At 35.8% G+C, this 16,358-nt stretch overlaps 1 protein-coding gene across 2 annotated transcripts in view; it reads right to left on the reverse strand.

Annotated features, from left to right (window-relative positions):
- The window catches only part of CTDP1 (CTD phosphatase subunit 1), a 101,008-nt gene that overhangs the window by 69,617 nt on the left and 15,033 nt on the right, over positions 1-16,358 (reverse strand). For both annotated transcript variants that reach the window (XM_066557841.1, XM_066557833.1), the window contains exons 3-8: positions 14,546-14,639; positions 12,995-13,123; positions 11,519-11,669; positions 6,270-6,360; positions 4,925-5,091; positions 2,275-3,360 (exon numbers count right to left, since the gene is read on the reverse strand). In XM_066557841.1, the coding sequence (XP_066413938.1) occupies positions 2,275-3,360; positions 4,925-5,091; positions 6,270-6,360; positions 11,519-11,669; positions 12,995-13,123; positions 14,546-14,639 (1,718 nt within the window). The remainder of the gene's footprint in view (positions 1-2,274; positions 3,361-4,924; positions 5,092-6,269; positions 6,361-11,518; positions 11,670-12,994; positions 13,124-14,545; positions 14,640-16,358) is intronic.

Here is a 16,358-nt window from a genome sequence, read left to right on the forward strand (position 1 = left end):
ACACATACACATTCAGCTGCTTGTCAGAGTTCCAGGTCTGCCACTGTTAGTGACTGAACTAAAAGGTATTTTAAAATCACTTTCCACAAACATGTCAAAAGAAGAAAAAAAAAAGATAAAAGTATAGATAGCAACATTGCCTGGTCTCACATCATTGACTTCTGAAAAATACTCAAGAAGGGACATGCTTTTGTTTCCCCTTTTCACCAGCAATTAGACATCAAGCGGTGCATCAGATGTTTTCTACAGGAGACAAAGATGCAATATTTGTATGGCTTACTGTCAGCAAAAGGCTTGTAATAATTTGCTCTCTAACCATAAAAGAATCGCTATGAAAATCACACTGACAGATGAATTATCACAAATCCAGCTATGACAGGACAAAATTTATACCCTTAAAATCTCTGATTAAGGAGTTCCCTTCATGAAATTTGAATGATGCAGCCTAACTACTCCCACCTTCCAGAGGAGAGAATAATAGTCTCCAGTTAAAAAAACCAAAACCCCATCATAAAACTAGAACCAGTTAATTTACAAGGATCTTAAAAAGCGTTATTGGATCCTACTGTTTTATTCGCTCTAAATACCTCTACTTCATTGCCATTGTTACAGAAATAATTAAGTGATGATGAAAGATGACAACAGTATTGCCCATTAGGCAGAAATAATGACTGCCAATTTACCTCAACTAGAATTAGTGCAATATGCAATTTAATAAAAAACAAAGTTAAAATAGCATTTCATGTTCAAATGTACTTTAGTATGATTCACTAAGAATGTGCAGGTGGCAAATAATTTATTTATAAAAATAGAACACAAGGATGCATAGTTGCATCTACATAAATACACAACCCTCAAACGGTACATTAAAAAAAAAAACCCAAATAAAAAGTCAACTGCTTCTCATTATCACATGATGTGTACCTTAATGGATTTTTCAACACTCTTCACTCTAGAGAAATGTGTATGTTTGGGAGAGTCTCATTTACATTTATCCTATCAATTTTACCCCATCACACAACAGATGCATCTGATGTATAACTACATTAAAAGTCCTCTAGTTTAAGATAAACAAAGCAATTTTTGAAATTAAACATTTTAAGATTTGAAATTGGAAAATCATCTCTTATACTGATGGCTATTATGTCTCCAATGAAGTATGATGAACTTGCATAATTCCTTGGTGAAATAATTACTCCTATCTATGAAGTTTTAAAACAGCTGTTCAGCAACAGTAGTAAAACAATGGAGTCCCAAACTGATGCATCCATTGATTCCAAAACTTCACATTCACTGTTGCAATTATCACATCTTCACAACCCAGAACCCCAGCTAATCTCAATGCATCTAATTCCATCTCCTGAGATTTAGGTTGACATACAGACTTTTAAAATACAAGCCAATGAAACCAAGCTGCTTCTGATGTACTAAAACCCCACATGAATAGCAGTAAAAAAAAAAAAAATCCAATAGGCGGCAGATAATGTCTTTCTTTGCTTATGATGTCTAGGTGTGTCAAAAAGTACCTGTAAATTTTAGATGATTTAAAACATGCAGTTTTACTTTTGGATTTCATGAATTTGACTATCAGATATTTAGATTCCATGTAATTTCAAAAGGCCAGCAATGAGGGAACCAAGCCTCAGGCTGCACCCATAAAAACCAGTGTGCTAGAAGCTAGAGATGCTGACTGGTAGCTCCTCTATGGCAGCTATCAACAGTACATTGCTATCCATTACAGCTATAAAAAACCAGGCAGCTTTGTCAAAGACAACCTAAAAGCTATGCTAAACTCTTACATTTCCTTTGACAAAATAATAAGCACAGTGCAGTGACAGGGTATTCGCAGTCTCTTAAAATAATTTATTTGAATTCCATACCAAGTGAAATTGAACTATGAGAGGTGAATTTGAGAAACTGAGAAAGAGAGCACCTTTGTAGCAAGATGATCATAAACATTTCTTTTACACAAATATTAAGGATTTCTAGTCAACAACTCTGAGTCTTGGACTATTAGTATCACCAATTCTTAACAAAAAACTGAGACATGACACATTGCATCAGAGTGTATTTAGTGGCTCATACTTGTAACAATTAAAAGTCACATTTAAGCAAAAAGAAGAGAAAGATCCTTTTAAAAAGGCTGCTAAATTGTTTTAGGAAGAATCTTTCCTTTCATTTTGATTCTAATCTCAGTTACAATAAAGTCTGTAGATTATACAAAAGAGCTCAAGGCATGAACTCTAACAGACTAAAAGCTGCTCAATAACCTACCTGTCCTTGCTGCGATGAGATGTGTTGCTTTATCAGGATCATCAGCATTAAGTACGAGATTCTTCACAATTTTAGCTCCAAGTGCTGTGGCATGATAGTGTTCCCGTGTCTTTTCAATAGGGAAGTTTGTCGGGTAAAGTCCGCTAAATATGATGGTTACATCTGCCAAGACTTTACTTTTCAGTTCTGGTACTATTTTTCTGATGTCTGGAATTTCCTCAATCTCTTTTTTCAGATATTTATCATACTTTGTGTAATAATCAGTGTGAACTCGCACAAGGATCTCCTCAAGGTATATCAAATGGTCATCATCATCTGTATCATCTTCCTCCTCTTCCTCCTCCATGCTCTGGTCTAAGGACTCACCCATTGTAATTCCAGACTGCTCACTAATCTGAGATTCTGTTTCAGCTTCTTTCTTGTCTCCAGACCCATTTCCTAAATCACAAAGGCTTTCCTGTTCACTTTCCTCTTGTGCTTCATGATCAATTTTGTCCTGGATAATTTCACTAGGTAAAGACTGTGTTTCCCCAGAATGGTTCACCAGATCATCCTTTTTCCCACTCACATCAGTGCAACCCTCTTGCTGCAAATTTTCATCCTGCAGAGGTTGTTTGGACTTCTTCCAACTTCTCTTTTCCTCATTCTCACTATCTGATACAGAAGTGGATGACTTTTTGGTATCCAATCCATCGTCACTTTCACTGTCACTAGACAGTTCAAAGTCCAAGTCATTTGTTATCTTCTCTTGGGTTTGCTGCTTCTCTATAACTGTTGTATCAACTTGTTCCGAAAAAATCTGAGATTCTTTTGTATTTGCCAAATCATCAGTGACCTCACTGTCCATTTTGTGACCAGTGTTATCATTTAAGGAGTCCTGGGCATTAACTTTATTATGAGAGTTTACATCCCCATCAGATGTTTCACTGCTTACAGAAGTACTCCCATTTGCAGTGCAAGTGTCCTTTGCAGTTTTCTTGAGACCATTACTGTGCTCTTCTACACATATAACATCCTTTAGTTCTTCAACATCTTTTGCTGAAATCATTGCTGAATCCAATGCCTCAGGTTTTGCAGAGTGGTTTGCTAAGACATGGGCAAGAAAGAAAACATTTTCCCTTTTTTTTCTTCTTTTCAGATTAATGAAAATTTAATTTTCATTGACCTTAAACACAGAGTTTACATATGGACTTAGATTTAATTATGCTTGGAAGTCATCACTAGACTTTTCTAAGTTGTTAAAATTCTCTAGGTGTTAATGATTACTAGAGAGGACTCTCAAACATAAACATTACTTTTGTAAAGAAGTTAGATAAGCAGATTTTTTTCCTTTAAACCAAAGGTCATAAGTAATTATTTGTTAACTCTGCAAGCATTAAAGGATTTATCTTGTAGAGTAAATTTTACAATTACAACTTTGAGCAATGAAAATAACCAAATTGGGGGCAGATGAGTAGAATTTGCTTCAAAGTCCTAATCCAGAACCACAGTATAAGAACTTTATAAATAAACAGCCATGTCTTTCATATTACCTAATTTTCATAACAAAATAGCTGAACTTTAGTTCTTGAAAAGACATATGTATTTTAGCAACACAAAGATGCCATTCAAACTTAATTTAAGACTGATGGAATGCATGTAAAAGGGTAATAGAGTCAAAAGTAGAAGAATAATTTTAGGATGTGTCCACAGATGTCTGCAGAAGTAGAGAGAGAGTTAAAGAAACTGCAGACTTCCAAATTGTTGCACACAAACATTCACTGGGAACACTGTTTGAAATCAAGCTATTTTGTCTCCCTTTTGTGTGCATGTTCCTGCCCTGCAAGTAAGGACAGGAGTCAAGTGTAGAGGTCTCACATCACAGTGACCCGGTTCAGGCTGATCATACTATTTCTACTGTTGTCTTGGACACTCTGTCAACAAGGGAAAGAGAGCAATGTCACAAGTATTAAATTAAAAAAACCCAAACACTTGGCTAAACTGGAAAAAGCCTGACAATTCTTTCTTATGACAATGTGTTTCAAATACATTTTGCCCTTAATAATGACCAATTAATGTGTAATGTGTAATGTGTACTTTCTAAATCCATTATGTGTATTACACTGCTGAGTCTGTTGAACACAGGGTTCTTGTGTCAAATGCCAGAACACTATGTTCACTAGGTGCTAAAAATTCACACTAATTTTATTAGCACGATTTAGACTGGGAGGCAAGCAGATTTCAACATTCATTTTCAGCAGTGTGTTGAGGCCAGAGTTTATTACCTACTTCTCCCAGTCCCAAGGGCAAGGAAGGGGACTGAAGAGTTGAAACCTATAGAGAAGAAAAAGTCAGCATGTTTTACATGGGGGTGCGAGGGAGAAAGTTTGCCCCCCCTACACATTCTTGAAGAGTTTGGTGTATTGCCAAATCAGCTCTCAGCCACAACACTTCTACTTCACTTCTGCTCTGGTGGATGCCAGAAGAAATGCTCTCAGTAAGAACAGTCCAGTTTTACCAAGCTACTCACATTTTTACAGTCAACTTCAACAGTCTGGGATTGCCCATCTGAGCACAACAGCAGTATTACTAAGACCATCTCAGTGACTTACATCTATCATGCTTGAAAAGTGGACAAAGTTATAAACATGGTTTAAAACAATCTAATTACCTTTCTTCTTCATTTGCATTTCTCTTGATCCAGGAGGTGCATTAATATCTCCTATCCCCTGAAAGTATACATATTTCTTCACAGTTATCAAATTGGGTGCAAACTTCCAAACATCCTCTCTATCATCAATGATGCAAACCATGGAATCTCCACAAGGAAAGAGATCTCTAAGAGACAAAATAGTTGATAAATTAAGCCAGTTTTAGAAATTTACATAGCATTGAAATCAATTTCTATGGATGCCCTGGTTTATTATGAGCATGTCTGCAAAACATGGAACTTACAAAAGAAACTTTTTGTAAATTTCTTTTGTAAGTTAATTTAATATTGCTTAAAACAATAAAGTTTTTATTGTTTTAAGCAATATTAAAATTATGGAATTCAAAACACAAGCTTTGAACAAATTAAAGTTAGTGGATAAAAGGGAAACAGCTCTTTTAAAATCTATGTTCCAAAGGCTAAAAGCTGAAAACAAGAAACATCTGTAAGAACAAACCATTGCAACATTTCAGTCTGGTTTTCTTTGGTTTTTGTCAACCAATAGCCCAAAGTCAACTTTCACAAGGTCAATACACTACCTATTTAGATAGGTAAAAAACACAAGAAAAGTTTTCAAAGAGTAGACTCATTCAATCCAAGATAAAGGAAACAGAATTACTAATATCACCCATCACCTAGGAGGAAGAAAAGGTAGAGTACTTAAGATGGATATAAAAAAACATCAAGAAAAAAAGCTTCTCATTTGCTACAGTCAGGTGTGGAGGGGCAATAACTTTCAGTATTTCATAAAATTGCATTAAACAGATCTGCCTTAGAAAAAAATCTTAGCTTTATACTCTGAAAAAAGAAAGAACACTCTGAAAAAGATCAGAATGTGAATTTAGACTAGAATATGAATTCAAGGCTCTAGATGACCTAATTTCAAGAAACACTAGGAACAGAAGGTGCTTTTAGCACATTTGAAAACCAGAATACTAGGTATTGAATTATGAATTAAACTCCAACTGAGAATTCTGGTTTAATTAAAAAACCCACAACATAAGTCATTATACAAGATCACAAGACAAAGTGGAAATATGGTTGTTATTACAAGAATAAGAAGTGTAAGTGAAAACATGATGCCATGGCATTACACTTACTGTTCTGCTACCACAGAACCCATTAAGTAGAAGAAATGCTGCAGTGCCCAACACCTCAGTTTTACTGAGGTGGTGTTGATATTTAAGGGGCAGACAAAGAAGGATATGAACATATTAAATGCAGAGGGAGTAATTTTTATTTTATTTAGCATATCTTCTCTGTTCATTGTCATGTTTTGTATAATACCTAAGATCCACATACATACCTTAGGTTCCCAGTTTTAGAAAACGGATCAATACATTCATCCCTTGACAATATCCGATGGGAAAAAAGCTTCTTTTCAGGGTCCAAAAATCCTTTTGGAAAAAGAAATTAAAAAGTTAATGTTCAAGATGTTTGTTCCTTGCTTATATTTTATATACTTCTGCTATTTTAATTTGTGCAACAGCAGTTTAACAGACAATTTTGAGGCATGAGATCAGATGGGAGAAAGTACAGTGGATCAAGTATTTGTAGCTAATTCAGTGAGAATAATTTTAAAAATTCCACCTTATTTTCTTTCAAAATGGCAACAAACTGAATTTGACAGCCAAATAAATATGGCTGAAAGAGATACAGCAGGTGATAGACACACAATTTTTGCAACTTACATTTATCTCTCTATAGCTGGTTCTTTAAAGCTAAATGCTCTCCTTAGCTCATTATGCCTAGGGACTGCAGAGAAGTCTCACAAGAGTCGGCAATGTGCTGCAATATTTAAGCACAATAGGAAGTTAAGAGATAGTTCCAGCCGGAGCTCTTGCAGTTGTAGGTTTTAAGTTGTACCTCTAACAACTACTTCAATACATTTTACACATAATTAGTATATCCTGGGACTTCTAGAAATATTTAGGCCCAGTTGTAGTAACTTTTCTGACTGCACTCTTTAAAACAAACAAATGAACAAATTAAAAAAACCCCAAAACCAAAACAGAAGCTGTGCTAACTGATCTTCAAGCAAGATAAAGTGCTATTATTTAGGAAAATAATGACTTGGGTGTACAAACAGACATGCACATGCTTCTGAACCTAGTCTCCAGTAATGAAGTTCACCATCATGAGCAGATCACAGCCACATAATTGCTTAGAAAGAAACTGGCATATTACATGCTAACCTGTATTTTTTGTTTTACTGAATTCGTACTGAAACTAGTATCAACTTCTCATTTTTATGAATAATACAAAGCAGTCAATACTTACTTGGGAACCATCTTTTCAAGTTTTACTGTCTTTTACTTTAAATGATGGCCATATTATAACCAGAAACAGAATTCAAAATGACTACATAGTTGTTCTATGGACCAATTGAATTTTCTTTCAAGGAGCTAAGATTTGAACAGAACATGTCTTCAACTCCTTTTAACAGTCTAGCTCCCAAGAGTACCTTTAGTTGGGACTTCAAAAACAAAGTCTAAAAAAACCCTAAAAATCAGTTATCACTTCTAAAAGTTGATCCTGTATGTAATTAATATTGATGTGTAATTGGAATAACTTAAAACCCATAAAAGCAAGAAAATTCTGAGTTAAGGACAGAGGTTCAACCTTAACTCACCCGACTATGCTTAAGAATTGCTGCAAACTCGTAGAATCATCCCCTGTAGTGAGACCCTTGCAGTACCTAGGCATAATGAATTGAGAGAATTAGCTACAAAGATTTATTGCTGTACACACATATACTTTGACAAACTACAAAAGCTGTCACACAAGTTGCTGTTCTCCCCAACAAAACTCTCTTCTGCTAATTATCTGAATACACAGGAACTCTCTACACTGAATTAGACAGAAGTGCATTGATTACATGGCAAAACTTCAGTGAGGCACTCAGCCGCAATGTTGCCGAGCTAAAACTGTAAGAAAAATGAAGTTGAACTAAAAAAGTCCAAATACAGAAAGCCTGGCTGCCAGAGATTAGAGATAAGGTAGCATTCCTTAAGCTTCACAGTGATACTTTACCACTAAACCAAAACCACACTGAGGATAGAGCTCATCAAAGATCCATCTGCAAAGATACAAGCCCACCTTAGGAGAGTCCAAGGTTAAGCTACCTGAGTAACAACACAGAAAACAGCACTGGTCTCTTTCTTAAAAGTTCTTTCCAGGTCAAACTGGTTTCTTTTAGATGTTCCCTAGTCAAATAAATCAACATAAACAATTTGATGTTTTCACATCTCAGGGAAAGGGCAGGTAATATTTCACTGATTTCATCATTTGTTTTCTTCAACACACCTGCACCCACCAAAGCCACTCTCTCACTCTCCTCTGCAGCTGGACAGGGAAGAGAAAATATAATGAAGGGTTCATGGGTTGAGATAGGGACCAAGAGAGACTGGGACAAACTGAGCTTCCATTTAATCTCATAAATCAGACAGTGCTAGGTATGCCCCCGAGTTTCTTGAACAAACTGAAGACACTATAATTACCCTTCGCCACATTAGGAAGGACTATCCAGTAGACTCACCATTGTACATGCATAAAGAATAGCAGAGACTATTGCCCCAGCTGTTTGTTTCCCATCTCAGACTGGCTCTTTGCACACAGACTTACCAAATCGTATTGCCTGCTCTTATACAGACTTAAAAAATAAAATTCGTAAATAAGTAAAAACTAAGTTAAAACCATCAGAAGATACAATGTTGAAAACTAACTCATATTGGGGATGTCTCAGAGAAAGACTGAGTTAAATAGCAGTTCCCAGGAGAAGTTATATAACAGTTGGAACCAACATGAATTTGAATAAGTCTTTTTATTTATAAAACTAAAATTGAATTTCTGAAGAATTAGGTTACCTTCAGTTCAAGTTGAGATTCTACTTTACAACCTGGAAAGAGCTGTTGACCCAGTCTTTCAAAAGCTGGGACAATTTCAGACACTGGTGATTATGTATGCACACTGTATACATCCTGTAATATACTTGCTGTAACAAACCATACATATGAATGCTCTCAACTTGGTCCTACTTTCTAAATTTCATTGTAAATCTGGAGTGATTTCACATTGCTTTATTGTTACTTAATAGCTTCTGAACTTAAAACTCTGTGACATTTCACAACTAGCTTTTAAGCTGACATCTGTTTTATATATACCAAACTTCTCTTATAAAGAGAAGAAATTAAGTAACAATTACTCAAAATAATTATTTAGTAGAGAAATACTCCAGGGAGCTCTAGATAATAAAATCCAAAGATCATCTTCATAAACATACTACCAGATATCACTTAGTAAACATGTCAAACTAAAAAAGGGTTTAATATAAATTATTTCAGCAGATATAAATGGTGTTTACAAATATCAGCTAATCCCACTTAACAGCTAGCAGGAATCAGCTGAGATGAGAGAAAAGGACTGACAAGATGTCATCTCTTTTCAAAAGCCTTCTAGGACATGAAAGGAACAGCTCAGAGTTCAGGATTCACAAAGATATCTAAGATGTCTACAGAGGACTTAAGCAAACAACCTTTTTCTTATGAAAAAGATCCCCAGCATTTTATCACAAGTTCTTTCTTTATGTAACATAGGGATAACAAAGTATCAAACTGACAGTTCTGTGAGAAACCATTTAACCAACACTGCCATCAAGTGTTCTCTGTACGTATCAGCTATGTATGTATTCCTCTAGTACTGCATCTTGGCTGCACAGGTGGACAAAAGCCAGCACCCAGTGCTTGTCGACAGGCTTCAGCTGAAATGATCACCAGTACTGCACAAATAACCCACTTGCAGTTTGAATGCTTTTCATGAGGTTAAACAGCTTCAGGCAGAAATCCAGAAGTCTATCAGTGACAGGAAGCAGCAGTACCCTAATTTGGTGGCTATTCCCTCTATGGAATAAACAGGGTAGCTTGAGCGTGATGACCACAATAAGTGTCAGCCTGTGGCAGCACAGGCAATCCACATTGGGGCTCAGAGACTAAAATGGGCAGAGGACCAAATCACACATTGAGAGAAGACAGGGAAAGCACTTAGACATCCTGAGTTAACTACCTCTGCAACTCCTCCCCGACTCTGAAGGCCATTTGCTATACAGCTTCTGACCTCAGGCTAGATCATGGCACACAGATCCAAGTGAGGAAGACTGTCCCCTCACTTGTATTTAAACCTAGTGATAAGAAAACTACTCTTTTGCCTTAGAAAATAAAAATGCATTCTAAGAAGGACAGAAAGGCACAGAATTGTTCATGCATTAGCAGTACACAACAGTTAATCCAACAGCAAGACTGACAAAGCTTTAGGAAGATTCTTCAAACTATGGTCAAAGACTGAGCAACATAGAAACATTCACTTGGATTGGTAGGACAGGACATACCTTAAACCTTTCAACGAGTATTACCTGGAGACCACAAATAAACATCACATTTTGACCATAGAAATATTGTATGTTGTCATTCAGAAGTCTCTTATAATTGTCATTAAAAGCCTCTTCTATGGCATTGTACATGCATAAAGAATTCTTTGATTATATATATTTTTTCTGAAGTGTTTTAGAGCTAACTAGCTCTCTAACTTTCTTGCCAAGAAGTGAGATTACTGAGACATTGTTGTTCAAAACACTCCTGGCAATATGACAGAAAAAAAACCCAGCAAATGTGAAAGACAACTTACAAAAAAGTTAGGAGACATGGAACAGCAGTATGGATAGTTTGACAGAGTTATAACCTAAAATATTGTTAATTATATTATCTTAGACCAACAGACTTGATAAAGGGAAGTTTGAGGAGAAAATGCTCTTCTGACAGAGAAGACTAAAATTGGCTTTTACCCCATCTTGATAAACTCATGGTGTCCCTCCTAACATGATTCAGACCCATACACTCGCATAACCAGGGCAAGTTTCTTTTATGCGTCTCAGAAACAAGAAAACATTTCAGCCAGAGCCAGTAACCCACACAATCGACTACCACTGTTATAATTCAAATATAAGTTTTCACTTGGAGATTTTAAGTTATTGAGAAAAAGATGTGAAAATATTGCTAGATTTCTGTTTTTCCTTAAGTGTATCTCAGCTCCAGGACACAAACAGAACTGCTGTAAACAGATTTATACCAGCAGAACTTCCTTTGGTGAAAGGAAACCATACAGGGGTGGCGTTCCTCACAGGATGAGATGATGTCACATTGCTGAATTTTACAGAACAGTTACATTAGATTTGTAAGACAAGTGAAGTTGCCGATCATTGTTAGGGTCCATCAACATAATTTCTTACTTAATAAGAAGGCACTAGTTAACAATCTGATTCTCTAACCATCAGTGAAACAAAGGAGATCTGATGGGGGGAAGAAAAAGGATTATTTCTAAAATTACAGGCCATACAGGCACTGCCTTGTAAAGTAGCTAAGAATTCTACCCACAGGACTATTTAGGAGGTGGCTTTGCACAAAACAAAGAACAAATACTTGAAAACAACAGCATAAAGAAAATTAGTTATATGAGTATGAAGTCAGGGTAGGTAAATATTGTTAAATGTAACATATTACTCACCAGCAATTGTATGTGCATACAGTCTGCTGCCAAAAGTAAAAACATGCAATTCATAGAGCTTGGCAATTTTTTCCAGGAATTCCTTACAATGAGGACGCAAACGCGTGTGCAACATAGGCTCACCTCGCCCTAACTGGAAATGAAATATTCCCTAGAAGAAAAACCATGTTGAATATTATCAAAATAGTAAACAAAAATGTCAGCATTCCAGAGCTACCCTCTTCCCTCACTTCAACTTTATTTGATCTTACTAGATCAAAGTGGGTTTTGGCCACAAGATTATGTAGATAAATAAAATCCAAAGCACGTTTTTGCTCTGTGCCAGGCAGTCCAACAATAATGCTTTCAAATGCAGGAAACTGCATTATTGAAAAATTTATGATGCAGGTGTCTTTCATTCAAATCTTTACTTAAGGCAAACCAATCTGAGAAACTTCTCAATGTGCTCATTTCACAGAAGTCCAGGATCTCACTATAATCAATACCACACAGTGAACTTCTGACAGACTCATTTCAATATGCACTGAGCTCAGAGAAAGTATTTTCTTCATCCAACAAAGTCTGCCTATGGAAACATAGCAACAGAGAGCAAACCAGGAAGGAAGCTTACAGATAATGATCCCAGTTAAAAACCTCACAATATTAAAAAAAATATTTTTCTCCAAACCATGAATTTATACTGATAGAGGCATAGCCTTTCAGGCACACAAGATTTTTTTAATCCTTAAGTTGAATACTCATGGTTCCCTTTCCTCTTAATTGCAATGTACATTTCTAGCTTGCTTTTTCTTAGCAATTGTGAACACATGCTTAGCCTACTGGACATGCAAGAATGGCAAGAAGAAAGAAAAGAACTAAGCAATCACAGTTTGCATGATATTGATGTTTGAGTTTGTATCCTCTTGTTCCAGACGCTGTACCCTTTTCAACATGTTTCTTGTTTTAGAGCTTCCAAATTAGAAATGTTACAAGCCAATACCCCTTGTCAGTTCAATAACAAGTGTTTCGTGAAGGAATTAAACACAACCTCTCCCCTCCTCACTCCCCCAAAAAAGATTTAAAAAAAAATCCCTACACATACTCATGGAATGACAGACAAAGGAACACACAGGATTGCTCAAAAAGGGACTTTGAACAGTAATTCACTGTATCTGCCTCAGACTTGGTAGTCACATTACTGAGTACTCAGCTTGTGAATTGCAGAGGAAGGAAAGCAGAGATTAAAATTAGCTACCTGAAACATCTCTCAAAATGATTATAAAGGAAAAGTGCAGGAAAGCATGAATGGAAGAAAGAAAAATATCCATTTAAATGCAGAGAAAAAGGAACATATTACAGAAGACTTGCTTCTCATTTTGTTTTATTCTTCAACTACAATTTTACCTAACCACAGAATGTTCTGTTAAAGAATCATCATTTAAATATTGTTAGAAACACTTCTGTTGTTATATTGGATTGAAAGGTAACCCCAGATACCTTATTGGACATTTGCTGGCAGTGCTGTTCTGTAGTATGGATCAATGTCTGGTCCAAATCTACCATGAGCACCAGTTTTCTATTTCGATGTAGTCGCTGTTGATCTTCTCTTCCCAGCTGCTCAGCTTGCTGTAACAGAAATATTCACTGCTAAGCTTAGCTTCATAGAAATACATTGGGTTTATCACCTTTTGTGTACACCTGAAAAGCCCTTCTGCTACAAACTAACTGCACAAGAAATGATGCCTCAACAAAACTGTAGCAATGGCAGCTGTGGAACAATTTTTTTAATTGAAAAAAAATGCTCTCAAAGTCTACTCTCAGATCTTTGTGACACTATTAACTCCTAAAATTCAAAAACTCAAAACGTTCAAATGTAACAATTAAGTAACCATTGATTTAATTTAAGGCCCAGTGTCCTGATATGAAATAGCAGTAGCTTTGAACACAAAGGAAAACGCATCAGTAGGTGTGAGAACTTTTCACTGCCATGTCCAGCAATTTTGCATTATTACGTACAATATGTCTGAAAACCCCACACTAAATATAAAGCCGACATTCCTGGTGACCAAAATGATACCTGTGAACCTCAAATTACAGAATGACATAAAAAGCTTCAGACATAAAAAGCTAAGATTATACAGGCACCAACATTAAGACCTCATAATCCAGTCAATATTTACTCCTCCTGCATATATTTACAAACTTTCCAAGTACCATGTGAAGCTCTGTGTTCACCTGATTGACTTCTGATAGCAAGTTGCAGTGTTATCCTCATACAGCTGAACTTAAAAGTAAAGTTAGAGCACTACAAAGCAGCAAGGATCAAGTGCAAACTGCCCTTTGAAACACTCCTCTATCACGGGGACACCTCTAGCTGCTTACATCTTCAGTTTCCCTCACTGCAGTTCTTTGATGAATTACCCAAAAAAAAAAAAATCAAGTAGTAACATAAAAAAGTAAAAAGAGACCAGGTTGATAAAGAAGATAAAGAGAATGTTCATCTTCAAAATAAACATGCTCCTTCCCCCTACACAAACTGAGGAATAAACAAGCATATTTTGATAACTCAGATGAATGTTTTAACTATTAATGGATTCAGAATACTTATAGTATTTGAAAAATAATGAAATAATTTTACCATTCAGGTAAGTTGCAGCAAACTAGCTTCACTATATCTAGTGGGTCAATTTCAAGGTGAAGGTTAAAGCTAGGTTTCAGAGACATTGCAAGCTTTGAACAGCTAATGGAACTTCTCACTAACTGTTCACTCTTGGTGACAAAAATGTTTGTCTGCTGAGTTTACAGGCTGCTGTAAAACTGACATCTTTGCAGCATACAGCTCTAAGAAACACCAGTATAAATCATGAGAAAAATCAATCTACACTAAGATAAACTCACGAAAACATGGGGCCACTAATGTTCAACCCCAAATTCTTCTTCGAAGGGACACCAAACTTCCTATATCAAGTGCAGACCTCCTGTAATTAAGTTTCTCAACTGTGGAGCTATTGTGAAAGGTATGAACAAAGAAAGCATGATGGTACCTACCTCAGAACTAACTTTCAGTTCTGGGACACTGTGAACCATTGATACAGTTGCTGTGGATAATGGCACACTCTGTTTTCCATTCTTGCTTCGTATCCTAATCACATAGGGAAAAGAAACATCACATGAGAGAATAATAGTTTAGTGAAATATTAAATAGACTAAAATCTGTAGCCTCAAACTAATCACCACCAAAAAAATGATTAAAAAGAGCTATTTTAACTAACACACTCTTTCAAATTCTTGCTAATGCAAGTTACTAGACAAAATGGATTGAGATCAAACAAGCTCACCAGAAAAAAACTGTGCAAAAAGTCACTGTACTAAGTTATACTTCCATACAATTGTTTCGTAACACATGCTTTCACTAAGATGAAACACATTTATGTATTGATTTGCATCAGAAAACAAGCTATAAACTAATGAAAACTACCAAACCGCTCAAATTTAAAACTACTCCATTTATTTTTTTTTTGCAATCACTCAGCATGCAATTATCTACTTGTTTTCCAAGCCAGAATATGAAAAATATAAGCAAAGGATAGACAAAGTTACTCTCTGCACCCAGAGTGACTTATGGGTGACTGCTGCTTCAAAAATATCATTGGAAAAAAATGATGTGTGCATATACAGATATCAACACAGAATAGGTCTCACCCTTGTGTGCATATACATATATGTGAGACAGGGTGTGTGACTGCACACACAAGTACAAAATTGCTTGAAAACTCAGAAAATAACCCTCTATAGGATCCCTTTCACTAGCTTACATCAATCAATTTATTGTGAATTCTGACATCTAATTGCTCAACAATATTCAAAAAACCTGCCATACAAATTTTGACCTAGGTGACACATGCACATCTTCTAATTCTCCCGTGTACCAGTCCCATCAAGGACAAGACTTGGTATCAGATCTACAACAAGAGTTAAACCAGATTTCATTTTGTGACAGGCAAACTGCTCAGGATCAACTGTACTGAACTGAGTTGAGGCAGACACAACCACAGAGAGGCATCTTTCCCTGTACCATAGTGTATGGCAGCATTGATGTCCAGTACAAAAAAATACAAAAGTATTTATTTGGTCTGAAGTGACACTATACATTTTAGCATCTTACATCCTTTGCTTCAGAGTTCAGAAAAATTAATCTTTAAGCCTAAATGGCATTTTAAATGAGCCTTTAAAAATTATTGACCATTTTCAGACCATTAGTTGTATGACTACTAAGAACAATGTACTGGCTTTTCTCCCAGCAAGAAAAGCATCAGTGCTTTTGAATTGTCTTCTGATGTAGGCTCAGCAGTCATAACACAGTATTTCAGATGCATAAGCCATTTTGTGTAAAATGAAGACACAGACATAAGACATAGTAAGAAGTATTAAGTGAATAAAACAATTTGCTGGATTGACCTTGAATTTGTCTGGATTTATTATATGAAATGATAACAGTAGAGCAATATTTAGATGTGACTGTATTCAAACCTCAAATCAAGTGTTCATTCAGGACAGACAAAGCCTTACTCATGATTATCCTAACTTTGCTAGGTTTGCCAAATAATACTTGTTTACAAAATATTAATATTAAACTCTGAATAAAAAGTTATATCCAAACATTAACCAGGCTACTTCTTCCACTCTCAATATTCAGTTCACTTGCACTGGTTTGTAGGATAATGTTCACAAAATAGTTCTTAACAATAAGCATGAATTAAAATGAAACCTAAGTATTTCCAGCCAAATGAAATGAGTATGCAACATTAATTTATAAAATCCAAGCAACTATACAGCTTGTTTTGGAACAGCTGTTGAATTA

The sequence above is a fragment of the Molothrus aeneus genome, chromosome 1 (assembly GCF_037042795.1).
Source record: "Molothrus aeneus isolate 106 chromosome 1, BPBGC_Maene_1.0, whole genome shotgun sequence".
NCBI classification, from domain to species: domain Eukaryota; kingdom Metazoa; phylum Chordata; class Aves; order Passeriformes; family Icteridae; genus Molothrus; species Molothrus aeneus.